At 40.7% G+C, this 27,085-nt stretch overlaps 5 protein-coding genes across 8 annotated transcripts; 1 reads left to right on the forward strand and 4 right to left on the reverse strand.

Annotated features, from left to right (window-relative positions):
• Window positions 1-1,607: 1,607 nt before the first annotated feature.
• On the reverse strand, window positions 1,608-7,065 carry LOC108108174 (RNA polymerase II-associated protein 1). Its single transcript, XM_017216116.1, has 13 exons — window positions 6,880-7,065; window positions 6,512-6,816; window positions 6,223-6,451; window positions 5,719-6,166; window positions 5,177-5,662; window positions 4,811-5,123; window positions 4,665-4,750; window positions 3,609-3,846; window positions 3,363-3,520; window positions 2,769-3,306; window positions 2,574-2,712; window positions 2,089-2,501; window positions 1,608-2,024 (listed from the first exon to the last, which is right to left on the reverse strand). The coding sequence occupies exons 1-13, from the start codon at window positions 7,004-7,006 to the stop codon at window positions 1,851-1,853; spliced, it is 3,654 nt and encodes a 1,217-aa protein (XP_017071605.1). The 5' UTR covers window positions 7,007-7,065; the 3' UTR covers window positions 1,608-1,850.
• LOC108108175 (general odorant-binding protein 69a) lies at window positions 3,930-4,797 on the forward strand. The gene is made up of 5 exons (XM_017216117.2): window positions 3,930-4,050; window positions 4,103-4,181; window positions 4,242-4,333; window positions 4,393-4,495; window positions 4,553-4,797. The coding sequence occupies exons 1-5, from the start codon at window positions 3,979-3,981 to the stop codon at window positions 4,651-4,653; spliced, it is 447 nt and encodes a 148-aa protein (XP_017071606.1). The 5' UTR covers window positions 3,930-3,978; the 3' UTR covers window positions 4,654-4,797.
• A 299-nt stretch (window positions 7,066-7,364) lies between the features above and the next one.
• LOC108107915 (SET and MYND domain-containing protein 4) lies at window positions 7,365-9,799 on the reverse strand. The gene is made up of 5 exons (XM_017215735.1): window positions 9,084-9,799; window positions 8,680-9,022; window positions 8,086-8,622; window positions 7,781-8,002; window positions 7,365-7,714 (listed from the first exon to the last, which is right to left on the reverse strand). The coding sequence occupies exons 1-5, from the start codon at window positions 9,652-9,654 to the stop codon at window positions 7,396-7,398; spliced, it is 1,992 nt and encodes a 663-aa protein (XP_017071224.1). The 5' UTR covers window positions 9,655-9,799; the 3' UTR covers window positions 7,365-7,395.
• A 644-nt stretch (window positions 9,800-10,443) lies between these two features.
• On the reverse strand, window positions 10,444-23,139 carry LOC108107916 (probable calcium-binding mitochondrial carrier CBG00135). 3 transcript variants are annotated; one of them, XM_017215736.2, is made up of 8 exons: window positions 23,018-23,139; window positions 21,803-22,438; window positions 20,544-20,670; window positions 20,399-20,486; window positions 20,227-20,338; window positions 12,834-12,992; window positions 12,196-12,769; window positions 10,444-12,110 (listed from the first exon to the last, which is right to left on the reverse strand). In XM_017215736.2, exons 2-8 carry the CDS (start codon window positions 22,256-22,258, stop codon window positions 11,875-11,877), a joined length of 1,752 nt encoding a protein of 583 aa, XP_017071225.1. In that variant the 5' UTR covers window positions 22,259-22,438; window positions 23,018-23,139; the 3' UTR covers window positions 10,444-11,874. The 3 variants fall into 3 exon arrangements, with proteins under 3 accessions (XP_017071225.1, XP_017071226.1, XP_017071227.1); XM_017215737.2 differs by lacking the exons at window positions 20,227-20,338; window positions 20,399-20,486; window positions 20,544-20,670; window positions 21,803-22,438; window positions 23,018-23,139 and adding an exon at window positions 15,897-16,431; XM_017215738.2 differs by lacking the exons at window positions 20,227-20,338; window positions 20,399-20,486; window positions 20,544-20,670; window positions 21,803-22,438; window positions 23,018-23,139 and adding an exon at window positions 13,210-13,299.
• Window positions 23,140-23,379: 240 nt separating this feature from the next.
• On the reverse strand, window positions 23,380-26,031 carry LOC108108206 (ADP-ribosylation factor GTPase-activating protein 1). Of its 2 annotated transcripts, XM_017216163.1 has the most exons (5): window positions 25,664-26,031; window positions 25,048-25,598; window positions 24,787-24,991; window positions 24,296-24,355; window positions 23,380-24,213 (listed from the first exon to the last, which is right to left on the reverse strand). In XM_017216163.1, the coding sequence occupies exons 1-5, from the start codon at window positions 25,721-25,723 to the stop codon at window positions 23,686-23,688; spliced, it is 1,404 nt and encodes a 467-aa protein (XP_017071652.1). In that variant the 5' UTR covers window positions 25,724-26,031; the 3' UTR covers window positions 23,380-23,685. The 2 variants fall into 2 exon arrangements, with proteins under 2 accessions (XP_017071652.1, XP_017071653.1); XM_017216164.1 differs by lacking the exon at window positions 24,296-24,355.
• Between the last annotated feature and the right edge of the window lie 1,054 nt (window positions 26,032-27,085).

Here is a 27,085-nt window from a genome sequence, read left to right on the forward strand (position 1 = left end):
TCACAAAGAAATAATTTTTTAAACTTGACAGTTGTTTTTTCATCACGACTAATAACAAATATTTACCAGCTGGTTGTCAAATACAAGAGTCGGATACCGCACTATTACTCTTTAACACACCTCTGGTTGGCTGGGCAAATATTTTGCCAAGGAGCTGGATGACAATTGGGGATTCCCAAGAGGAGGGTAGCAATCAAAACCGGTTTCTTTGTCAAGTGCATGCCATGCAAATATTTGGACGTGATGATCACCAACTGAGGCCAATACGTTTTTATTAACAGTGGCAAGCGCAGTCATATCGAGGGCGTCCAATAAATAGGTGCTCGCTATCTAGTATTTCGAATGTTTTTATCAAAGATAAGCGGGAACCTCCGGATACCGGCGTTCGTACTATATACAAATGCCTTGTGAATTTGGCCTACAACCCTCCAAGTGGGCAAATGTAACTCTGTTAGACCTTGGCACCTTATCAAACAAAAACATTGCCCCACTTTATTGATTTTGTTGTGTAAAGGAAAAACCTTTTTTTTAACAATAAACTTTGAATAAAGTTTACGAACAGTTGGAGTCTATTTTTAAAAGATTTTTCATTTCCACATTAACATTATTGTTTAATAAATCATTCTAAAGTTCATAAAACCGCAATCCGAAAAATTAATTTTCAAGAAATCAATGATAAGCATGCAATTAGCTTTGAGATTATAGAATTTATGCAATTCGTTCTATATCAGTTTGATTTTTGAAGTGGCAATCAAGTTTGTACAGCCTATTAATAGGCCATTCGATCGAAATTTAATTTCAGTTGACTTAACAGATTAGCGCTGGTTAAATTTATGAGGTCTTTGCAAATATTTACCGACAGCGTTAACCCCAGCAGTTATCAAATAATTAGCGTCCATTTAATAGCAATTATCACATAAACATTCATAGACTCACGCCTCGCGGTGTTAGGTTCGTTCTTCAAAAAAAAAAACGATGACTGTAAATCATGCGAAAGTTGAATTATGTGCCCTAATGTTGCGCATACGCCATGTGTCAAAAGAAAGCCCCGTGACAGGCCATTTGCCAAGTGTGGGTGTGTGCGCCTCTGAAACACTGGCCAAGGCATATATAGGAAAGTAACAAATAACCAACATGCACGAGTACTTAGATCAAATGATTTAATTAGCACTGGCCCCTCAATTGTGTTCGTTTTAATTACATATATTTTATCAGCCGTCAAAGCTTACGGTCTCAGCGATAGTCGCAAAGGAGGAGGCAAGTTTGTCGTGGCCCATGTGTCAATAAGTCAAATGATGTTAATTAATTGAGGTCGATAGTGAAATTCTCTGCAACCGACAGCCTGCCAGGGCCAGTTTACGTTTTGCTTGTCGTAATTAGTCCCAACGCACTGTTACGTAACAAATGGGAACTTACAAACGATAGTACAGCCGCAAAAACTAATTATTCGCCCCAGATATCCATGACCATACTCGCCAAAGTGCAACTTAATAATGACAAACGACCTGTCTATTAGATCTGGAATTCCCAGTAATACCCAATGGTTTGAGGTCGAACTATCAGTTAAACAAACAGTGAAACCTTTAAAAATAATGATATAACTTAACTTAAACTTCACTTAACGAGCTTCTTCAATATTCTTTTTACAATGTCAATATCAATCAACTCCTCTCATTCTCTTATTCCAAGGTATCACTTTAAACAGTCAGCAAGTTTACCCAAATCAGCTTGTGCTAAAAATAGAGTATTGTCACATTAGAAAGACTTTGGATTCCAAAATTAAATGGCTTTATCGCAGTTTCACCACTCTGAAGAGCTACTAGAACTATCAACAATTACTGGTCAGATAATCAAAACAATTTGGCTTTATGCACCGACGTCGAGTGGTTGAAGTGGTGCTGAGCTATCCGATAAGCAATGCTCCCAGGACGAACCATCTTTTGCTCCAATGCATCGCCATACAGTTTCACCAGTGAAGACTCCGTTTCCACGGGTTCAAAATAGGCAGACAAGCCGCCCATCAGCTATAGAAATAAATTAAAGCATTAGCTTCATCTTCTTTTGAAATTATATCATTTTTGAACTCACCAAATTCTCATCGCAGTTTATAAATCGAACAGCCTGCACATGCTCCGACCACAGACGCCTTCGCCACTTGTTATCATACTTTTGGGCCAATGGCACAAGTACTAGTGAACTGAACAGCTCATCCCCATAGCTAGCCGCTTCAAAGTGTTCGACAAAGAGATAGTAGAGTGGCTCGAATCTAGCCTTATCCACCAGCTCTGCATCAAAGTCAAAGTCATGGTTGGCATTTTGCTTATAGAAATCCGTCAGGCAATCATGCAGCAGCTCATGCAAATCCGGTGCCAGAAACTGTGAGTCGGGACCCATGAACGCAATCATCAAATACATAAGCTTCTCCAGCGGGCTAACAATCTGCAGGCCCTCTCGTTCCAATTGCCGCACGAAAGTCAGCGTCATACGAACCACCTGGTTTTCTTTTCACAGAAAAAAATATATGTATATATTTTATCCCCAAGAAAAGCAAACGTGGAAGTGAGCTAACTCACCAGAGTATATTGCCGCCGGTTGCTGCTGCACATTTTGCAAGTAATTGCTAAGGATAAGCCGCAGTTGGAAAAAAGGCCAGTCGGCGGGAAGGATGGGTGCTTGGGTATAGCTCAAGGATAGTGACGGCTCCGAATTGTCCTAAATAAAAATTTAAATTTAATCAATAATGGGTTTCTAATATTTAAAATACTTACAGCTATTATGTGTGGGTAGACCATTTCCATGCAGGACTGTTGCAGCAGTTTAAGGCTTGCCTCGTCCAATTTAACAAACTCTTCATTAAAGATGAAGCGCTCGAAGATACTTTTAATCTGTGTGGCATGGGCAGTGGACAGACAACAAAGGTAGTTATAGACCAACTGCAGTAACTGCTGGCGCTCCAAGTAGGTCTCCATTCCGTCCGTGGTCAGCAATTGGTGTATAAATCTTAGCTCACTGCGGGCAAAAAAGTTTGTGGCCAGGACACGATTCAGTTTAGAGCTTAACTGGCGCAGATACTCTGACAAAGGTTCCAGCACCGGCGGTTGCATAAGTGCGGCGAACAATGCCTTCTCGCTGCTTTCCAACGAAATGGAGAGGAGGGCCCAGAGGTTACTTAACAGGTGCACCGGATACGTCTCACTGACAATCAGCTGCGGCCCGTAGTCGTGCATCAGCACTGAGCCCACATTAGGCAACGGCGCGTGCACGTGGCGCCGATCAAGAGGGCGTCTCATCATTATGGATCCCTTCCTGGAAAATAGCAATTAAAAGTATGATTTAACAGGTATCTTTAATGCTTAACTTACGTTATGTCGTGAACGGCGGCTATAAACGCGCTGGATTGTACAAATTTCGGCAGGATACTGCGCAGGAAGGGCTGGAAACTGCTGGTTCCTAAGTAGCTATTACGAGAAAACCAACCTACGGCATATAGGACAGCACTCAGAAGGGTGATCTGGCTAAACTGGGATTATGATAGTATTTGAAAAAGTGGCCAAAACGATTCATTAATCAATTCACTTTATTTATATATTTATATAAAGACAACTTACATCTTTGATTTTCTCCATGCGGGATGCTGAATGCACCCAGCCGCAGCAGCAGTTGTTAAGCGGCTCTACGAGCAACTTCTGTGCATCAATGTCGCATGCTCCGCTCTCGCCACTGGCCACTAGTGCCACCAACAGGGCGGCTGCGTGTTGGCGCACCAGCCCCGATCCGCCTACTCCATCGAAAGCACAGTGATTTCCATGCCAGTCCAGCAGCTGTCGAAGTGCGGGCAGGAACTGCCTGTAAATTATCCCCAATAACAGTTATTATCAGCAGTCGCTACTTGGTTGGGCTATAAAAATGAGCTGCTGCCTAAACAAAGCTCAGTTTTATTTAAGCAATTTTAAGGACGGATTATAAATCTTTTGGATAATGGCGACTTGGCAGTTTGGACTTCTACTAGCATTATTCATAGTAAATAATTTAATTCCTGAAAATCAAGGAGTAAGTACTCGCAAAGCAGTTTTCAACTTTAATTAAATTTTGTTTTTGATAGATAGAAATTAATCCTATGATCATAAAACAAGTGAAAAAACTGCGATTGCGATGCTTAAACCAAACAGGAGCTTCCTTAGGTAAGTGCATTTTTTTTTTGAAACCTCAGACAAAACTAACTCATCTCTCCGAAACAAAAGAAATTATGGAACAGTCGATAAAGAAAAGAGTATTACCCGCTGATCCAAATGTCAACTGTTTTCTACACTGCATGTTTGATATGTTCGGATTGGTTTGTAGCTTCTGGATTTCTCTAAAGTGATTTTATATTAAATATTATTTGTCCTATAGATTGACTCCCAGAACGTTATGCATTTGGAGGCACTTCTAGAAGTTGTGCCAGAAGAAATACACAATACCATTAATGGATTAGTCAGCTCATGTGGAACTAAGAGTATGTAAAGAGTTTTGGTAAATTGAGAAAGGATTAAATAATTTGTAACCCCTTTAGAAGGAAAAGATGGCTGTGAAACCGCCTATGAAACTGTCAAGTGCTACATCGATGTAAATGGTCGGTTTATATGGGAGGAGATTATAGTGCTACTTGGATAGAGTTTACCCACCTGAATACATCCCGATCCACGATCCCCAAAAGCAGGAGGCAGCGCAGGATGCGTAAAGACTCGATCTGAACGCGCACCATGTGAACCTGCCAAGAATATTTCCATAAATAAAAAAAAAACTTTCATTAACAAATGCGTATACAAACCTTATTATCTTCAAGGAACAAGTACTGTTTCAGCCGCACAATAAGAACTTCTTTAGAAAGATTCTTGGCTATTTCCAGATGTTGGCAAATCATCACCCGAACTAGTTTTAGAAAAAGAATTTGCGGCTGGCCATAAAACTGATTGTTCCCATTGGAAGAGGAAGGTAGAAAATGGCTGAAAAGCACATCAAAAAGTTGACTTTCATTTGCTAATTGCCGAGCCACTTTGACACTTGTTCGAGCGATCCTTATAAGTAATTTCATACAGGACTCCACTGTGCTATTATCCGGTTTCACAGACTCAAAGATATAACTGAAAATGCATAATTATTAGGGAAAACTATAGTTAATATGTTTATTACTTACCGGATCCTTTGCAATATATTTGTTCTAATCAGGCAATCTATAAGATCGGTTTCAGCTAGTTGAAAGTCATCCATAGACATTCGACTCTCCGAAAAATCTTCATCCACCTCTGCTCGAACTGATTTACTGGAGGTCAATAGCTTCATGTAACTTTGCAAAAAAGCTATAGAATTGGTATCAGTATTTCCCTCTTTATCATCGCTGCCGTTTCCCAAAACTTGCAGCGTGGGCTGCCAATGGCAGTAGGCATTATCGTGAATGTGATCAAGAAGCACTTCATCCGCTTCGTTATAAAATAGGTTGGCCAAAGCTCGGCTTACTACCTCCAGTTGAGCGGTGGCATTGTCATCGAGTCCGAAACGTAGTAGAAAGAATATTTTTGATATTGGTAGTGACAATACTTGGTCATAGAAACCCTGGTTATAAATGCTGAAGATCCCAGCTATGGCCCCAAAGGCAGATATTCTTTGCTGTAAAACAGTGGATCTGGAAAAGTAAATCAAAATAAATACCCATTATTATATAAAACATCCAACGCTAACCTTGCCAATCGAAACAGCTCCTGAAGTGCATAACCTGGTCGATCTGCTTCCTCGCCATGTAAATAGAGCTCTCGTTCGTCTAAATGGCTTGAAGATTCCTGCTCCTTGAGCGAGTGAGGTAAGAGTACTCCTTTCCAGTCAAAGCGAGCATTGAACTGCTCTCCGGGCTTCAATTCGCTTATCTTAGCAGGAATATCACGCATCCACGCCAATTTGTGTTCTTCCACGAGATTAAAATTAACCCAATTTCCTTTGTCGCTCTGTTGCAAAAGTTCAATGGCTGGATTTGAGTCGGGTAGAAATGAAATATGGGGATCTTCAACTTTAGATGCCAGCGCGGGCATCGGTGGCTGTGGTGGAGGCTCAATTAATTTAGGAGATCCCTTTTTTTGTATAGAGTTTTGGCTGGCTTGGCGTTTTTTGGACAGCAAAGCAATCAATGAAGGATCTGCAGAGCGTTATAGTATAATTATAAGAAAAAACTTTCTACAACAACTTGTTTACCTAAAGAAGCCAGCAACTTTTCTTTCTCCGCCAAAATGTCCTGTTCGCTCATTTGGTTAAGAACATTTAGATTTTCCTGATGCAGTTCCTGTCCCAGTTTGGCGTCTTTTATTATAGAACTTCTTTCAATTCTTGCTGAATCAGATTGGTTCTTTGGGACTTCTTGATTTGTTGAACTTGCTCCCAAAAGTTTTTTAGCAAAAATGCTAAGGGGTTTGCTGGTTTTAGCCTAAAATAAGAAAGGTTATTATTACTTTATAAAAACGTGTTTTTGATAAACTAATGTAACCTGTTGGGTTTCCTGGAAAGCAGGCCTATTGCTCCCTCCAGTTCTTTCTACAAGTTCACCCAATACATTGCATAGGAATTTAGGGTCCATTTTACTGCCTTTTATATCGCCTAGAATGTTTTCCTGGATTTCATCAAGGAGAACTTGGTTGACATGCGTTACACTTTCTTTCAAGACACTTGTTGGAATAGTTTGGGTTTCTTTGGCTGCCGGTATAATCTGCTCCTGTTTTTTAACTGCTGCAGAGGTTACACGTCCCAATTTGGCCTGCTCGCGTTTCTGGGCAAACACGGACTTTTTTGGAGCTATCAATTATAATAAGTAAAGAATACTTTATCATTTCTTACAAATCAAAAATATGAACCCACCTCTATCCATACGCACAAAAGCCGCAGCAGGCTGGAAACTAGGATTTTTCTTTTTCTCCGCATTAAACTCAGCTGCCATCCGTAGGACATCTTCTTCACTTTCACCTGGCTTAAGTTTTTTAAACATTTTTGCCAGACAAACAAAATAAAATATTTCAAAACAAATGCTGTCGGCGAAAGTGTGACCGTAACTTATACGTTGAAATATACCATAAACATTACCTTTTCTTAACATCAACTGTAATAGAACAGAGCGCTTACAGAGCTAGTTGTTTTTAGTACACATGGAATTTGAAATTTGGCAGTTAAATTCGCAATTGGACTAAAAAGTGAAAAACTAAAGGAAATTTTAAAAATTTCTCCTCACGGATAACATTTAGCTAAAATGAAAAAAACAAACAAGTAAGTTTTCACATATTTTATCAAAGATTAAACCATCTCATAATTTAATTCAAATTTATTTTGTATTCAAGTAGAAAAAACAATTTAATAATACATGAAAAAGTGACTAGTTTTTTATTTTCCCTCCTTTTTAAAAGTGGTGCCCGTGTCGGACAAACATTTATGAAGCGATTGCTGTGCCACTATGGTGTCCTTGTGGGGCAGAGCAGCCACCTGGAAGAACATCTCGAGTCCCTCCTTGAAAAGCTCAATAGCCTCACTGGTCTTCTGAGCTTCCATAGCTCGTGCAGCCTCCCGATATAGTTCCTCGATCTTGATCAGCTTGGCTACACTTTCTTTAAGAGAGACGTTCTTGCGACAGCGGGGACAACGAACATCCTTAGCCAAATCCTTGGGGAACTTAAGAAGGTTAACGCAGTTGGCTGAAGTGCACCTTTAATTAAATTGCAATAAAAATGTATATTAAGATATATTTCTCCATTTTAGATGAAATACCTACCAGAATCGAACTTGCTTGTCCAGTTTCTGGAGTAATGGCCAGTTCTCCTGGCAGGCCATGCAATTGCAGTTGAAAGAGTACCGTCCTCGCAGTGATCTTTGCCTTTCCTTTAAGTTATTTTTGATGAAAATTGGTCCGTAATTTACAGCCACAATCTCGTTGGGACGATGTGGCTTAGTGGCCGTAAGAACCAGTTTCTTGCCGACAAAATGGCAAGCAGTGCTAGAGTTAATATAAATGATTTTAATAATGAATATTCATATTCAGAAATGCAGGGTCTAGAGACAATTCTATACTTAACCAACCTGGGCCAGCACTCATGATTAAAATAGGAACCGGTGCCATAAAGGCCAGCGGCCAAATACACCGTCTTGCTACCATCGAATCGATGCTCTTCAGTGACTTGCGTTTGATATATCTGATGGGCATTATATTGGAGCACCTGCAGCAGACCCAGCAAGGCGGTGGCTACCTGTAGTTCTACAGCCGTGGGATTCACCCCCTCTGTCTTCCGGCGACCAAAGTACAGGGACTTCTGTAGAATTCGCATCAGAAAACCAGCCATCAGTGATCGTTGTAAGTAATCCTCCGGCTGACGCTCATCCTCGTGAGAGCACATATGATCAAAAAGCATATTGGCAGTAGCCAAGCCCTGCTCCAGATTTGGTGCCTGTGTAAAAACTCGCAGTGCGATGAAGCATAGGATGGACATTCCGGAACCGATCAGCAAATCCATGAACTCGCACTCAAAACGATGGTAACCGGAGCAGGCTTCACCCATGCACTGAGCAGAGCAGAAGGCGACACCAGAGCAATGAAGACAGGAGACTGGGGTGTGCAGTCTGTAATTTATAGGAATTTTAAACAAGGTTACCTCTAAAGGATGGACCTAATCTCACCTCTTGAAACAATTATGACAGTGGGTGCCAAAATAAATGGGTTCCAGGCAAGCGGCCACTGGTTCCTCGCAGAGCAACGTATCACCAGTTCTTAGACCTTCGTTGGCTACCACAAAACGGCCCTTATCCTTAGTCTCCACCAGCCTCACTACCTTAGAGGCACTACTCAGTTCAGGATTAACGCCATGTGCCAATTGTGGAATCTTCTCTGAAGACGCATCCTTAGGAATCGGTTTCACGGCAGCAATTTCCGTCCTGCATAGGGCAATGTGGGTGGGATCGGAGCCCGACATCTTTTCGGCAATCTTTAATGAGATCTCTGCACGGGCAGGCTCACCCATGACTGTAAGATACAAATTTAAGAAGCTACCCCAAGCTACGTAGTTAATCTGAAGGATACCCACCTGCATAAGCTTTGGCCATCTTGCAGTAGTAATCCACACTAGACTTGAGATCCAGCCCAAAGTTGATAGCCAACTTCAGGTCACTTAGAGCAGCCTCACCCTCGCCTAGGCGGATCAGAATCGAAGCCCTTGACCTATAGGCCAATGCCAAGGAGAGGCCATCATCAATGACTGGATCGGCATTACGGTCTGGGGCCCTCATTATGGCCAGGTTGGCGGCCATTAGAGCCTGCTGCAGAAGCTCCTTGCTCTCCTCGCTCTCGCCATTGCCACTCATCAGAAAGAACTTATCGGCTTGAGCACGTCTTTGGGCGGAAAAAAGGGCATCCTTCTGCTTAAAGACTGGCTGTACATGCTCCAGGACACCGAGCACAGGATCACACACCTCGCGATCACTGAAGATGGACAGAACACGAGCCGCATTGGACTTCAGTTTGCCGAAGTAGTTTCGCAGCCACTTGTCGCCACATGCATCCCGTACATCCCCGCAGAATTCGTTGAAGAATCCCCTCTTCTCCGACTGAACGGTCTGCGCGGAGCAGATCTGATGGTAAGTGGTGTCAAACTCCATTATTGATCTAAATTATATAAAATCTAATTCAGATTTTCGGTGCAACGGATTGGAAAAAATCTTCTTTTCTGATCACCACACTGCCCCGTTGAGTATTGAAAACAGCTGGCGGACGTTCGCCCTCCAAAAATAGCACTGATCGTTCAGTTCAGCCGCATTATAAATATTCGGAATAAATACTGAACTAGTACCAGTCGTCATCGGTGTTCACTTTCGATAAAGTTTCGTTTTAAAGTTTTTTCATTTATTTTCTTGAAACAAATAGAAATATTTACATTTTGTTCTTTGACTTTATAGAGTTTTCATAAACTTTATTCCACTTAAAATGCAAGCGATCAGTTATAATATTCATTTTATTCGTAACTGGAATCGGGCTTATAAATCACATTAAATAATTTATTTAAAAATTAGCTAAACGTACAAAAATATAACAATATGTATATCAGAGTATTTATAGTTATATATTCGTAGTTAAATATTTTAAGTATATATTTTCTTTGCCTGGAAAATATTCAAGTTGAGTTTAAATTTTCATTAATTTATATATATATAGATTTTCTCATGGACTAGATACACTTTGTCAACCATTAGTTTATCAGTTTGGAAAAACCCTTAAAGAAAGTAGAAGAGTATTTAATCAACATTGTCCTTTGACACTCCGATATCAGGGGCCATAAGAATGTTTGGGGATAAACTTAAAATTATCTCTGACTAGGTGTATCAGAACAACCTGTGAAATTAGGAATTAGAATATATGACTAAAAAATTATAAACAATTTTTGTTTTCGATTTCATTTTAATGTTTGTATTTATTTGCTCGAATAATGATTGCGTGGTCTTCAATGATCAAGACTATTTAAATGGGGCAGATGATATAGACTTCATAAAAATGCGGTGCCGTGGTAAAGCATATTCTTGTTTTGGGATAATGAAAAATCATATTTAAAGTCATTATTTTCACTAAGACGTACAAAATTCAATTGGCTAATTAAGAGTAAGGTAAAAATTATACATATACTTTTAAATTCAGAACCGTTACAATGTATATAAAAATAGGATTGAACTTAAGATTGGTCGGTTTTGCGTTCGGGTTCAGATTCACAATGATATACTCGTATAAAATAAATTACATGTTGTGTGTATGTGTATGGGTATTTGTTGTGTTTTTTGTTTTTGTTTTTGTTTTGTTTGTTAGCTTTAGTCACAATTAATCTCGTTGGCTTCAAATTGCAAATATGATCTAAGAGAAAGTGTTACTAAACTTAACAAATAAAATGCTACAAAATTTCAGCCTCGCCGCCGAACTTGTTCAAGACAGCTGCGACAGCTCCGAGAAGCTTACAAGTCGGTATTATAGTAGGTATATATGTATATATGTGTATATTATAAACTATTATCATCACATTGTAAACGTTAAGTGTTTCTCATTATTTTGTTTTAATCCATTAATCTAAGCAAAAACGAGTACATCGTAGTTTTTAATGTCTTTTGTGTTTAAGCTTAAAACGCTGCCTGCCGAATATCCGTCGATTAGATTTCTGATTCCCCTTCACTTTCAGCCTGACTCGCTCACTCTGAATTACGCTAGTTCGCTTTCGAAAGCAGTCGGATGGGACAAACTGAAAAATCCGTGAAACTTTTCGAAGCCGGTTCCGTTTTTGGTATGTTTGGTTTTTTTTTTTGTTTTCCTTTTTTCATTTTTTAGCAGTTTACTGAGGGCGATAGCCCACGTTGTAGTAGTCTACGTATGATTGTAAATAAATTAGCACTTAACAGATAGAGTGGCCTAAACCTACTTGTAGGTCGCAGGATAGCCTAAGAAATGTGTGGGATTAGCTCGCGTCGTCTACGCGTCAAAATGTAACATTTTCTCATTCGCATTTATAAATAAATTAGCCATAGTATCACTTATTTTGTATTTTAAGAAAATAACCAAACTAATTCAACTATAAAAACTTAAAGAGGTTAACCCAGAACATGGAAGAGGCCTGTTTTACACTTAAGGAAAGCAGCACGAGACTGTCTCATTGCAGCAGAGAGCGAGTGGCGAGCGCGCCGACTTAACCTACCGCTACTACTATACAAAATGGAGCACAGCGTCAGCTGGATCACCAGCCGTATACCCGGCCGCAGCCCGATCCGCCCTGCAGAGCGGGGCCGTTGCCAGGTGGCCGGGCCGAGCCGAGTTAACCTGATCGGATCGAGATTGAGACAGACATCTCACGACATCTTAATGCCTAGGGCGCGACTTGTATACTCGTAGACCACATAGCTGATGGACACCGCCGGCAGGACTTTGAGGAAGTTTGGTGTAATGCCACGGTACAGTCCCGTCAGACCTTCCTGCCGCACGATCTTGCGGAACAGGCCCGTCATCGTCTCCTCGCCGCTGTGCGCGTCGCTGCTCTTCAGGGGTATTTGCGTTTTCCGCTTTTGATTGGCAATTGTTTCGGCAGCTGCAAAAGAAAATGAGAGAAAATTATTATAGCAATACGATTAAAAGATAGAAAAAAGAAATCACATTAATGTAGCAATGCTAACCTTGTGCCTGTAGCCGAGTGCGCACCAAGGCCAGCGGGTACGAGCAGAGCTGTCCAAGTGTGCTCGAAGTACTTCCACATGCCAGGAGCACCAGGAAGCTAGGCTGCTCGTTGTTGTCGTGATTGGCAATGTATCGTCTCTTGAGGGTTTCATATACCGCCAAATCAATGCCGGCATAAGGCAGGATTCCCAGGATGTTTGGTACATAGCCGCGGTAAAAGCTGCGCACTCCTTCGTGCTTGTAGATTTTCACAGCTGCATCGGCGATGCCCGCGTATTGACCCGTTTTCCTGAGCGCCAGACGGGTCTTTAATACTTCCATGGGGTAGATGATGGTCTGTGAAATTCCGCCTGCCGCAGCGCCAGCGTAAAAACGCTCCACGATGCTCATCTGCCGACTACCATCGTCTCCGCGGATCAATCGTTTCATCTGCTCGTAGGCAGCGAACTTGAAAGCCGTTTCGGGGGCAATCTTCAACACATTGATGCCATTGCCTCGCCACATGCTCCTCGATCCGCCCTCGTTCAGCATGATGTGCATGCACTCTGAGATTCCCATTCTTTGCGTTTGTACCTGGTTAAGGGAAATAGTTTGTTAATATTTGCGGTTTAAAGTTTGTATTTTGTGGGAAACTCACCTGCAAGTACACTTTAATTCTGTCCAACGGCGCTGTGCATGTACGGGAAACTGCTCCAGCTATGCCACCTGCCACCAAGTGTCGCCACCAGAGGCCCGTCTGCATCTCTTTCTGTGTGAAGTCATCAGGTACATTCATATCCTCGCCAATGTCGAGGTACTGCAAGGATCAAAAGGTTCATGGTTAGAATATTTGCTTACTTCGGGTTTGTAGTTATAAGTCTAATTTTAAACTAATCTATATTGAATGGAATGAAAGCATTCTGAACAAACGTTTAGATTAGATTCAAGCAAAAACGACTGAAAGATTAAAATTCCATTCTCATTGGCGAATAAAATACATAATCATAGCCAATGGTAATTTAGTTTATACGAACTACCACAACTTCTTCAGGACGACGACATGCTTGGATTTCTTCCCCAAAGTCAGCCTTGAGAACCTCTAGCGCCATGATCTAATCAATCAACCACTGACTGGTCTCTCTTAGATATAACCAAATGGTGGCTATTATCCGGTGCTGTAATATTAAATAATAATGCAGGTTGCAAGTGCAGAAGGCAGAATGCAAAATGCAAAAGAGTGATGCGATGGGAGAACTACGCAATCCACACGCGCCACTAAAATCCCCATCGGCTGAGTGAGAATTGCGGAAGCGGGCGAGAAAGAACGATGCAACCAGCCGTAAACAAATGTTATATCATTCACATTAGTTTTGCAGCTCGTGCAGCTATATATCGACTTCGTGCCGCAACTATGTACTTTTATTTTCCCGATTTGTGTTGTCTTTAGACGTGCCCCACCCCGAAAATAATTATAATTGGCTCGCCTTTGTCAGCCAGCAATTGGTTGTGCAATTTGGCAGATCTCTTTTAAAAACTAACGCCGAATGGGCCTCAATGAAATGAAATATTGTTTGTTTCTATGAATTGCACAGCTTTTGGCTTTAAACCGAATTAATGCCGCTGATAGTCGGAAAGCTGTCTGAAATTGATAACAATTATCAAGTCTTGTGATGTCTAAAAGCTTTCGTGCGAGCAAAAACCGAACTGAATTCGATTGATCCCAGTTGGAAGGTTTTAAAAGAAATTGCCAGAAGTTCACAGTTCGAATATAAAAGGTTATTACACTTTCCCCCCGCTATGTTCATCTGACATTGAAAAACTAATTTGGACAATAGACATGCGAATTATAACAGCACTAAAGTGATTTGTTTATCTATTTGACAAAACAAGATATATCCAGTATATCCCGGTAAACACGTCCGCTTTTAATATGCCAAATCATTTTGCGTGTTTATCACATTCACACGATGACACTTTCGGAAGAGACTCTTCGCTATGCTTTACCTTTGATAACGATGGAAAATTAGGGTTAAGTTCACTGAATGGGTTAAGTAAGTGTACTTAATAAATTTAAACCGACTCCCACAGTTTGCACACATAATTAGCAAGTATCAATCACATGGCCTCACCATTCAGCAAAATTCAGTGGGAATTAGTTGGCCAATTAACGAAATGGAATTTTAATCCAACGCAAAACGAGCGATGGAAATTTTACGGAATGTAAATTGGCCCCTGGATGCAACGTCATTCCTGATGGAATTTATCATTTCCGATTTACTATATATACTTTATGTATTAAACAACGAGTCACATGACTGCGAAAAAAGAGCTTTTTTTATACACATTGATCTATTTATAAATTTGCCGTGAATTTGGCGCACAAACGTGGAAATGGCCGTGAAAGGAGCGCAGTCTTGAAGAAGTAAGAAGAAGTAAACAGGTTAATAGACGATTAGCCTGGTTTTTGTTTTTGGAAAACCATGAATGAATCTATGTTTGACAACAAAGAGCCACTTACAAGCGCCATGGACTAATAAAAAATTCAAGGTAACCACCATTCAATGAACGATCAACCAAGATACGAAGGCTATGGCAGCCCGATATCTGAGTTTTTTCAAGGCATGAAGGTATATAGGTAGAGTAGATCATCGACCGACCGATGAACTTGACTCATTCACGCAGAATTTGCTGGGGCGATCTTGACGCGGTTTAAACACCCCGTCGACGTCAGCGAGTTTCAAAGTAAACATCAGTGTAATGTAAATATCAACACGTTCATAAAGAGAGAAAACTGTTGACGTCACTCAAATTGTGGGGGCTTGACCGAAATGTGGTTAAGGGGCCACGGGAGGGGAATCACATGGCGCTGAGTCAGTCGCCCACTATGCGTATACTTGTTACACTCATATTATGTTGAGAAATTTTAACACACATACGCCCTGTTGGCCAAGAGCACAAAAGCGTGACGTTTGCATGCGCTTGGTAACAAGTTTAAATTTTATAAAAAACAGAAAGAGAACTGTAGAGGGAGAGCCACGCGAAAAGCAAATCTTAGGCCAACCGACATGTGCGTATGTGTGAGCGAAGTATGTCGTCTTCGCCGATCGTTAAAGCTGAAGACTCGTGCAGCAGGGTGTCTTCGGGGAGGGGGCAGACCGGTTCCATATCAGCACGTCACCCGACGGAGCTCGTTTCAGCCCGCCATCGATCCATCGATCGTCTGTTGCTATGCGACTTTAACGTCCATGGGGCAACTTAAAAAAAAAAACACACTCACGAATACCAAAACCACAACGCCGCACCAAATGAATTATTGTGTAAGTACAAGTGCAGCGAACAATTGCAACAGCTGCGAAGTTAAATAGCGGAATGGAAATTAAACCGCTGCCATTTTGAAGGGTATTTTTAGATGAGCAGGGAGAAAATATCAATGAAACGGCTCGCATCTGTGGAAGCGAATTTGAAACTTAAGCCATTAAAATCAGTTTTGCTTTATTGACAGATTTTAAATCTAATATTTGGTAAATCCCTCTAAAACAGAGACTCCCTAATGGACATCCCCACTAAACTTCCAGGGGAAAACCACAAACGATAAGATTAACCCAGCCGTTAATTGAGGAATGAGTCAGCTTCCGCTGCACTCGGCCATAAAACAAGTATTCGTTTCCCAGAACTCAGGCCTGAAACAAAAAGGTCATAAAGGGGCCTGTCATCAACGTACCCGTCCCATCATATCGCGGAATATGACCACGAAATCCTCCATCATATCGCCAGCGACTGCCATTTGCTGAATATTGTGGTAATCGACGGGCAGATTGTACTGATATGTGCTATTCCGCAACATCTTGTCTAGTTTGCACTGATTCACTTCCGATCTCAAACTCCGTTTTCCGTTTCCGCCTATTTTAGCGCCGGAATGTGGCTTTCACTGTTCAAAAAAATAACAATTGCAAACTTTCACTCGAAGCTGTTACAAAATTTATATTTGTGCAGCTCTCTTTGGTTTTTTCAATAACTTTTCTTTTGATATAATATATCTTGTAGATGCTATATGGCCTTTAACAGCGGCCAGACTTTGCTCGATTTGCTTGATTGCAATTGTGTTTACACTTGTCGCGAAAGAGAACAGCTCTCGAGCTCAATTATATAACTACGCTCCAGTGCAGAGGCCTTTATAATATATTTTTAGAGGCTTTGGGATTTAACGCGCGCACAACCAACGCGGGAGCCAGCTGACTGAAGACTAAATCGGAATGTGAGCAATCGGGGACATAAAGAGCGACGGCGATCGCCGCACGAAGCTTCGTGATATACTAGCTTCCCGAGAGCAAAGTACACTCGTCGTCGTGGGCCAGTTTTTTTTTTTTTTGCGACTACCTCCTCTCTCTTTTGCCCTCCCATTTTGATGGGACAGCGCGCGTGCGGCCTCTGAACAACCCCTACCAGTGGGAAAATAAACCCACTCCACCACCTAGAATCGGCTTCTTCCCAATTAGCTATCATTGCTTGGGCCTATTTGACACGCACTACCCATACCCCTCGACGTATTTTCCCCACTCTATGTGACAGTCAAAACAATCAAATAAAAGAAAAATCAGTCTGTCTGGGAATAAGGGATCGAAGGCATGCATACCCTATCTTAGTAAGAAGAAGTTTTCTTTAATAATGGGGGATTCATGTCAAAGAATATAAAATTTAAATTATGTTATTATTAGAAAAATATGTTTCAAACAACTGAAATCGAATGCTATGTTATGTAACTCCGAATTGAGTTTATAATAAAGTAATGATAAATGTTCTTTGCAGTTTGAATGTTTAAACTTTCTGGCTTATTCAATGCACTTTCCAAGAAACAATTGTTTTTAACATTACCCTTAATCAGAATTCTCTTAAAAAATATTATTAAATAGTTTATTTACAGAATACTTTTTGTAAGCATAAGTATTTCTACGAATCTGAGTTTTGAGGAAAAAATGGAAAGCCTAAAGGGAATATTCCGTTGTTTTCATATCAAAACAAGGGGTATCTGAATAATAGCTAATAAATGATACCTTTAGTCAATGGGCCAGACACTTTTGGCATTTATTTGCCTGTTATTGTTTACACGTTTCGATTCTTTATCACAAAGCCACTTTTCGCATGCCAAACCGGATCGCACTGACTTAACACCATCTCGAGGGTCTGATAGCCACATGACGGGCGTGTGACTTTATTAGCTCTTTCCTTGGGAGACGCTCTCTCCTACCCAAAGGTGATCTTAATTGTTTACAGACGGTGGAAACTTTTTCCATTTCATTAGTATTCAAACGTCACTTTTGTAAATAGGTTCTCCGATTAGACCAGGCGCAGTCCAAAAGGTTCGTTTTGAACTATTCGCGTGTCGTCAACAGAAAACAAATTTAAAAATATGCAATATTAGAACGCAAAATAAAAATGGCAAACTCTTATCAAGCCAAAATAAAAAAAAAGAAAAAAGTAGCTTGTCATTGAAAACTGAGCTCTGACCACAAGATTCTAGACTATTGCCCGAGATAAGGAATAAAGTCACCCGAGGAAAAGCCGCAAACACACCCATTTTTTACGGCCGGCCCCTGGTTTAGAGATGTGCCAGCAGCAGCTGTAAGTGATACCTTAACAAGCTGGAATTAATTTACGATGCCCAATAAATACATGTGGTTAACTGCACCGTTGGCTATTCAATTGCCTACTTAACGAGCCCCCACGGTATCAAATTGCCAATTTCTCGAGTAAGAAACAACAATTCCCAGAAACACTCTTCAATTATATGTTAGCGCAACAGTCGTGCAATTATCTTCCAAATACTTGGCTAAATAGAGTTGTCCAAGTCCTAGTTGCGTGTCGAATGACTGAGATAACTCTTTGTTATGCCTCTAAACTTATACAATGTTTAGTTTGTTAGCTCACTGCGAGACGTTCCAGACGGAGGGATTCAATCACTGCTTACAGCTGCCTGTGGACTTCTCGAAAAATATCGCAAGTGCGCGACAATTACAACTTCTAGACTGCGGACTTTGGCCAAGAATGATTAGTGGGTACAAATAGCATAAATATATTTTCGCATTACACTAACAACAGAGCAAATAATGTATGTAATAAATAGAACTTATCGGTGCAAAAAGGCCTACAATTTGTAGACATGTCAATCATATTACAAGCAACTTAATTAAAGCCCAGTTAGTGCGCAGGCTTCGACTGAGCCAGCCGTTCACTTTTCCTGTTCATCAGGCTAATGCAAGGCGGGGATTGCTACTCCGGACCTGTGCCCTTGCACGGCTCCTAAAAATAGCCCAGAAACGGGACCTGTCTAGCTGGTGGTACGTCAGAGACAATGAACCGGCTGCCGAGAACTTGCCAAAGCCAGTCTGCTTGACAACAATCTTTCTGGAGCCGGTTGACCTTAAGATTTCAAGTCTGCAGACTTGCCAGTAAAAGTTAAACATACAAAAACAGCAACTGATAATTTAAAATTTGGAAAAAGCTGTTCCAGACAAACGACAAATCTGGCTTTTCCTCTAAATGCTAAGAATACAGAGGCGTTTATATGATGTGATATTCCAGTTACATGGAATTGATATAAATTGTGGAAATTAACAGTGACAGTGAGCAAAAGATGATAAAAGTAAACAGAATGATTACGCAGACAACAAAGCGATGACATCGTCACCTGCCTCAGCACACGGAAAAAAATTAGATAATGCGATGATATAGAAAACAAAAACCCGAGTTTAACTTATCAATATTAAAGTATTATCATGATATTTTTTAAATTAATCGGGTATTCAAGGGAAAGAGTGGTGATGGTGACATTCTGTTTTAATTTTCTAATGAAGTTGATTTTTGGACTAACTAAAATTCATTTGAAAAGTATTTAGAGCTTCAAGTTTTTGTTAGCTGTTTAAAGCTTTTTGTTAAATGGATTACCTAGGCAAGTATTCATTAAGCTACTTATGGAACCTTAAAACGAAGCACTTAAAAACACGTAACTCACAAGAACACTTTTTCATTACATGCTGAATCACGAAGTTCTTGTTTACGTTAATTAAGTTTACAAAATTAACAACTGTTTTCCAAAAATAATATAAATTAGCTAGAACTACAAATACTGAGAATAGAAATACATTGGAGAATCTGTATCTCAAAGTTAAGGTGAGTCAGAAATCCCTTTGCTTAACCCTACATTTTATCTTTTAAATATATAACATTTTTTCGCTGTGTAACCAAAAATGCTGGATCTTTATGACAATGTGAATATCATCCCGATAAGCGGGCGGAACGATATCAAAAACGGACTTCCCATAAAGCGCCAGTTTAAAAAGTCTGATGAAATAACTGTAACATTTACGTCAGTGGCGACTAAAGAGTAGAATTAAAGAGAGAGAAGTCCGAACAATTATATGAAAAGCTTTAACTCTCAAGCAAGTCGGTCCTCGAAAATTGGCCGATGTTCTCTCAGGTGAAGGTAAAATACAACGAAAATAATACACATGCAGGCAATATAATTTGTGGCTGATTAGCAAATGGGACTGATGATGATAAAGCCTTTCTCGGTGGGTGGGATGGGTGTGTTTTTTGTACGTAGTATGTGTTATCGAGTGCCCTGCTTCTACGTGGGAGGGACTACAACAATATTAATGGTAATCGTAAAATGTAACTTGACGGATATGTACCTTCAGATCTTCCTCAGTTAGTCAGGAGTAGTGTGGGTGTAGGAACTACAATCGACAGTTTAGATCGTTAGGATGTGGAGTGTTTTTTGTTGGTTTAATTTTTTTTTTTTTTTTTTTTTTTTTTTGGATATATGGGCGAGGATAAGAAGGGTAAAAGTTGGCAATTAGTTTTAAATACGATAACGTTAAACAGCTACAAAGATACTAAATGTAATGTACATGGGTATAGAAAAACAAATGCGACAGAACAAAAACTATTTCAGCTTGGCAGTGAGTCCCCTTTGAAGACCCACTGCTTACTGCTTTTAAACTCAAGAACTTGCACTAAGAACTAAGTTTTGGATAAACATTCGAAGGACTTACAGTAGAGTGCCGCCAAAATTTAATCAAGTCGTGAATATCCGTTGAGGGCGCCAATAGCATAAAGTCGCGCCACTCGTTAAAGCTTATGTTCAGGCTGCCGTCCTTATCCATTCTGGAAGACAAATCGTATTTATAAGAAGACATAAAAGTATATGCAGAATATTTAGCCAACCTGGTTAGCAGATTCCTAGCCTCGTCCAAGTCTATGTCCAGGCCCAGGTCCTTGAATGCCGAAATCAGCTCTTCCAAGTCCACTTTGCCTGCAATGATTTCAATTTTAAAAAAATTGTTCGAGTTAGATTGCAGCAATAACCCACCATCACGGTTTTTATCTAGGTGTGAGAACTGCAGGACCAGGTTCTTCTCATGCTCTCGCACATAATGCAGGAACTCGGCGAAGCCCACGTTGCCACTCTGATCCTTGTCCGACTGCTGAAGGAATTTCTGTAATAGAAATAAAGTGCGGAATATTACTGGCTGGTTTATCACACCCTAATTATGGAATATTACTAGATTCACGGCCGGAATGTTACTAGAAATTAATGTCACACTTTCGCAGGCCTGGCACATAATGAGCCCATGACCAGAGTGAGTATCGACCTGAATCGTTAAAACAAATCAATTTCCCGTATCATGAGGGCTTCGCCAGCGGAAACCATAAAACTATCCTCAGTCGTCTGCACATTAACCCTCTGAGCACCAGCTAATCCAATTCTGATTGCTTTTCAAACATTTCAAAATACTTGTTGCATGTCATTTCACAATCTGATGATATATGCTTGATAAAACATAGATTAAGGATTTTACTAGAACCATTTTGGATGAAGATACATTATCGGAATCATTAAACAAACCTCATTAACACTAATAGAACCAACTTGAATGTAAAATAACTTTTACTTATCCATTTGAAATAAACATTTTAATCTTAATATTTGCATTTTCGTGTCCAATAACTATTTGTTTTAGCTGAAATGTAAATAAAGCTAATAATACCACGAACAAAATCTGATAGCCAATACCAAAACATTTCCTACGGGTGAAAATATTGTGCTCGTCTAAAAATAGATTTTATTCTCTTTTTTTGGCTAAACACATTTCTCTTGATTTAATGAGCCCTTTTTTGGCAAGTACAGATATGACACATTGATAGGGTTAAGTTGGCCAGGGTCAGCAGCCGTGCCAAATCTTTTTGCCCAGATCATGGGAAACTAATAATGTACAATGTATAAATTAAGATACTCAGATAAATTCACTCGTCAAGGTCGCATATTATTGATCTCTACCTTTGTTCGTTCTCTATAGAAAAGCATATAACAAAGGCAATGCAGATTCCCGAGAGAATGGCGAGCCCCGGGCACGTGTAAAAGAAACTTTTACCATTTTGTTAAATATATAGTCTATCCTTAAGAAACTGTTAAGGCTTTTTGAGATGTTAACATATTTGTTTAAGTCATGGCAACCGTAGATAATTTCGAACAAATATTTTATGTGCTAAAACTTAGTTTTCATAGTTTTCGAGCTCTAATCTAAACATATTTTGGAGTATAGATTCTAGTTTGTACTCTTTACTCACCTCCGCGTAGACGCTCGACAATCCGAACTCGTGGAGTGCCGCCGAGAGGTCGTGGATATCAATCCTGCCGTCGCCGTCGCGGTCCAACTTGTTGAAGATCCGCTCCAGCCGCTCCTCGTCCTCGATGGGGATTTCGGTTGGCAGGATGGAGCCGGAGTTAGCGACCTCGTGCAGGTCATATGGCAACGGCGTGTTAGTGGCAAGATGGGCATGTTGCAGACCAACATTCTGGCCATGCTCATAGTTGGTGGTTAGGGTGCGTGCGGAATAATTGGCCTGCGCTTGCTGGGCAAAGTTAAAGTTTCTGGCCGGATCGGGCGTCAAGTCAATGTCGATGTGGTGCTCCTTATCCTTGGGCTTCTGATCCTCTACCTTATAATCCTGCTCTTTTTGATCCTGCTGCTTGCTTACTGCTAAGGATGCACTGTGTTCGATTCCAACTTGCTTTCTGACCATTCTCCACACTCGTGCTTACAGTTTACCTTGAGTTTTTCTTTGAACAGGCAGCTGAAGGATTTCTCTTGGTTTGCTCGTTTTTGGTTTCTCTGGGGGATTACGTGTTGGGATAACTGCTGCTCTGCTCTTATGGCCGGCTCATTTTGGTCTCCTTGGGGAAATAACTGGAAAATCGGTGGCCTGAAAGTGGGTTTATGAATTGTATACATTAGTTTTTTAGTGTTATGTCTGGACGAAAGATAAATAAACAAGCTTAGAGTATCGAATTTCCTAGTGATGAAGTCATCCTGAGTCCCCTTGGCTGGAAACAAGAGGTGCCAATTTGAGGTCCTCGAACATCCCATTGTATTTCGCTGCTAATTTGAAGGCCAACAAATTTCCGGAAAACCTTGAAAATCCCACAGCTTCACGCACACTCACGCACATGTCTCCAAAATTCGGGGTGGGGGTAAAAGGGAAAAGGGAGAGTTTCCTCAGCAACTCGAACTTTCTACTTGCAAGTGTAGCTTAAAACGAGCAATTCTCCGTATTCCAATGCACTTTCTCGCTTCTTTTCTAAATTCTCCGCTTTTCTTAGCGTTTCTCCAGACCGGTGTGACTCAAATTTCTAGGGAAACGCTAGCGCATTGTTGCCAATTTGGCAAAATTTTATTCTGCACTCGATTTTCATGCACACACACAAGCAAACGAATGGAATGTGGATATGCAAAAGAAAGCGATAAACTTTCATTGCATTGACACTAGTTTTATGGCCATTACCTATTGGTCGGGCTATAGAGAATACCGTCTGGTTTTACGCTATTTCTGTGGCTTTATGACTTAAAGCGAATCATACAGAACTCTTTAATTTTAGCGAAATCGAATTTGGGTTTAAAAGTGTGACCACGAAAGTTTATCTAGATATACTTCTTAAGGTCCCAGGAATACCCTAATATATACCAATGAAGGGTGTGTGCCTTCGCTTAGCCAAGACTCACAATTTTCCTGGGATGTACAAGGTCACACATATTATTTTAAATTAATTTATAAATATTTTAAATTGTCAATGAATTGCTTGTCTTTACTGCAAACAAAATGATAGACAGAACATTTTATATACACCGACAAAAACAAAGCAAGTCTTTACACTTGTTAACATAATATGTATTTTCTCATTTCGCATTCCTCCGAATCCTGGTATATATTTTAAGCTAAGTAATTCGTTAAGTAGATCTATACAAAATTGGTCTAAACTGTGGAAATAAAAGGGAATAGTTGCACTTTATGTTTGAAATTGGAGCATGCCGGTAGTTTTGGGGAATACATATTCAGTTAGTTACATTAAATGCGCGCACAACAGCCTCGGCCAGACATCAAGACACATAACAAAGGAGACACAACAAACTGAATGGAATACAAAATACAATCGCATGGGCTCGGTTCGGATTCTAGTTCATCAACAGGTCCCAGGCATCGTCCTCGGCGCTGGCTTTGTTACCCGTCGAAGAGGTTGTCATTGGCTTGGACTTTACATTCTTTACATCCAGGTTTTCGAAACCCTCGCTCAGTTTTTGCGAAGTGTCCTGCAACTTCATATTGCGCCGGGCCGTTGAACCGCCGGACGGAGCGTTCTGATAGGATGTCTCCGCACTCTGGTAATTGGACGACTCGAAACCAGACCAATCGGCATCGCGGGTGAGGCCTGCAGTTGCGTTGCCGCTGCTGCTACTCAACTGATTGTGGTAAGAACTGGAGCTGGTCAAATGCGACTTGTTGTTGGCGGTATCCTGCCAGCCGCCCCAGTCGCTGTCGCTAACGCCGCTCTGTTGTCCCAATCCTCCGGTCAGGTTTCCGCCCACCGAATTAGAGCGCTGATAGGCGCTGTCTTCAAAGTTGGGATCGTTGTAGCCGCCCTGTGGCGACGAGATGTTGCTGCCCGCCAAATTGTTCCAGCCTCGCTTGCCCATATCGGTGACCTAAGGTAAGTAAAATAATGTAAGGGTATAAGTTTTTGAGTAGCTTTAGAAGACTAAGCGGGAAGCTTTTACAACTACAGACCTTGCTGGCTACATCGGTAACTCCGCTTTGTACGGAATCTAGCAAAGTTCCTTCTTTAATCTACAACCAAAAAATACGCAAACAAATTATACAAATAAAAATGTATGATAATTAAATAAACAAATCAATATTGGGAGCCAACTTTCACAGATTTCGATTTCTTTAAAGTTTAATTTTAAGTTATGGATTACAAATTGCAAAAACTTTATAATTCAAATTATATGAAGTATAATACCTTAAGCAAATTCTAGATCAGTATATAAATTAAGAGTAATAATATGAAAGGCAATATTAAATTCAGCGATTTTTTAGTTTTTGGATGTGTAACATGTCAATACATTTTCTAAATACATTTTAAAATACTCCACAACATTAAAGATTTACTACATATAAGCAATTATATTGAAATTCAAAGAAATTAAAATTCAATTAAACAAAATCTGAGAAATGAAGCAAATGAAGAACCAAGTTCAGGAAAATATAGAACTTACCTTCGTTGAGGCCAAATTGACTGTGGTAACGGCCTTTTCCTTGGCGGTGCTGGCCAACTTGGAGGCGTTGGTTGAGAAAAGGCTCCAGCCGGAGGCCAAAGTGGACAGCGTTGAGTCGAACAGTTCCTGAGATTGCGTTTTTGGTGGGGGTTCGCGTGTGAACCCGAAACCTGCATACTTTCCGCCCTGACTCGGTGGCAAGTGTCTGAAATTACAAATAAATTATGCAAAATTCTTCAAAACAGGTAACAAAGAACTTACTCTGGCCGCGAAGCATTCTCCGTTTGGCGTCTGTTGAAGAACTCCTCCTTCTGGTCCTTAAATTCCTGCGTTTGGTACTGCTGATAGCCTCCAGTGTCGCCGCCTCCTCCATTTTGATAGCCTCCATTTCCGCCATAACCTGTTGCACTGGGTCGCGACTGGGAGCTACTGCTGCTGGAACCACCGCCTCCGCTGTAGCTATTGGTGCTGCCCACTCGGGCTTCGGCTTCTTTGAAATCCCAGCTTTTGCCCTGGGCCAAAGTGGCTATCTTATCCCGGTAAAGAGCCGCAGCCTTGGAATTGTACCGTTGGGTGATTGGAGCCCGTTCGTTCCAGTCGGCCTGATCCTCTAGGAACTCTCGGGCATTGCGATTGCCTCCTGCCTTCATTTTCTCCAGCTCGATGTCCTTCCACTTGTCCATGGTAACGGATCTCACGAAGGACAGGTGAACGCCCAAACTACGATGTTTGCCGGAACACTCCAGGCAAATCCAGATGCCGTAGGTAACGGAAACCCACTGGGGATTGTGGGTTCCGCACTCAAAACATTTCTGTGGGTTGAAAACAAAGAAATTAAAACACTCGAAGTGACATATGTGTGAAGGACCAAACCCACCGAGTTCTCATCCTGAGGCTTCAGTTCCTGGAGCACTCGTCGCGTCCTTGGACTCGCCATGGCAACTAGTTTCTATGGTTTCTGCCCTTTGTCTAGTGGATTGACCAACTCTATAGTTCGTTTCCGCAGCTGATAACCAAGTTGCTAATGAAACTTTTGCTGACGCTGGCGCTGATTTTGGTGCAATCTTTGCAACAGAGCGGGGTTCTAAGCTTCCTTAGTCGCTTAAGAGCCTTTAAAATCCACGGATTGCGACAAACGCCTAGTTAAACACATTTAATTGGGTTGCGAATTTTTCGGAACAGCTGAGACGCTTGGAATTAATGGCAAATTGGCAAAAAAAAATGTTAAGCGTGTCCCACTTGGAATCGGATTGCAATGTGACCAAAGGGTATCTAGGTGCTAAGCTCGCGGGGTGAGCAATTCTGCGTTTAAACAAAAAGATATCGATATATCGATACTTTGTAAAACATAGGCGGACAATTTGAACATTTGTAGTTCAAATTGAACTTAACTTTAATTACTTTATCTTGACGGGGAACTTCGAGAAGAATATAAATTTGAATTCATATTAAAATAATATAGAATAAAAATATTAGTCTAACAAAAATCTTATTTAAATTTAAAAAAATGCTATCTGATTCTTTCATTATATAATTTTGAAAGCAGTTGGTGTATTGCTATTTTGAAATTTGATAATGATAATGATTTGAAGATGATAAAAGGCCAAAGTCCAAAAACGGAAAATTAAGTACACAATTTTGAAAAAGTTTGAGTTCAAAGAACAAAATGTTAAAGGCCTATGGCCGTCTCAATATTGCAGAAAATCACTCTCCAACTCTCCAGCGAATTCAATTAACCTTACGCGATGGCATCGCCTTTGTTTCGAGCATACCAAAACACTCCGACAAATTATACATTATCACGCTGATCTGATTTCCAGATCGACAGTATTCATGTGCCGACCACTGGCGACTGGAGATGCAGCGCCAATTTCGCTGCGTCATCCCGAAAAAGTTAATAAAAACAACGATTTATCACACTCCTAACAGTAATCAATCTCCTACCGATTGTCGGTGGATTTGGATTTGGATTTTGGGTCTGGAATCCCGGACAGGGGAAATTACTTACATGATCGACTTCAATGCAAACAGACCGCGGGTGGGATGCCCACCGACGATGAAAAAAGGGAGCCTGGAAATCCCAATTATTCAGCTTAGGCGCCGCTTGAAAAGCATTTCCTTCTACTTTCCCTAGTTTTCAATATATAAAGAAGAAGGTATGTGACCACACATGGCCGCACATAATTCAATGCCATTGGATTAGCATATAATTATGCACAATATTTCTGCAGATCGGCTGCCTGCCCACCGCTAATTCCCTTTCAATTTTCAAACTTGCGCATTTATTTAAGTCAGCGTC

The sequence above is a fragment of the Drosophila eugracilis genome, unplaced genomic scaffold, assembly GCF_018153835.1.
Source record: "Drosophila eugracilis isolate 14026-0451.02 unplaced genomic scaffold, ASM1815383v1 contig_2088, whole genome shotgun sequence".
Taxonomy (NCBI): Eukaryota; Metazoa; Arthropoda; class Insecta; order Diptera; family Drosophilidae; genus Drosophila; species Drosophila eugracilis.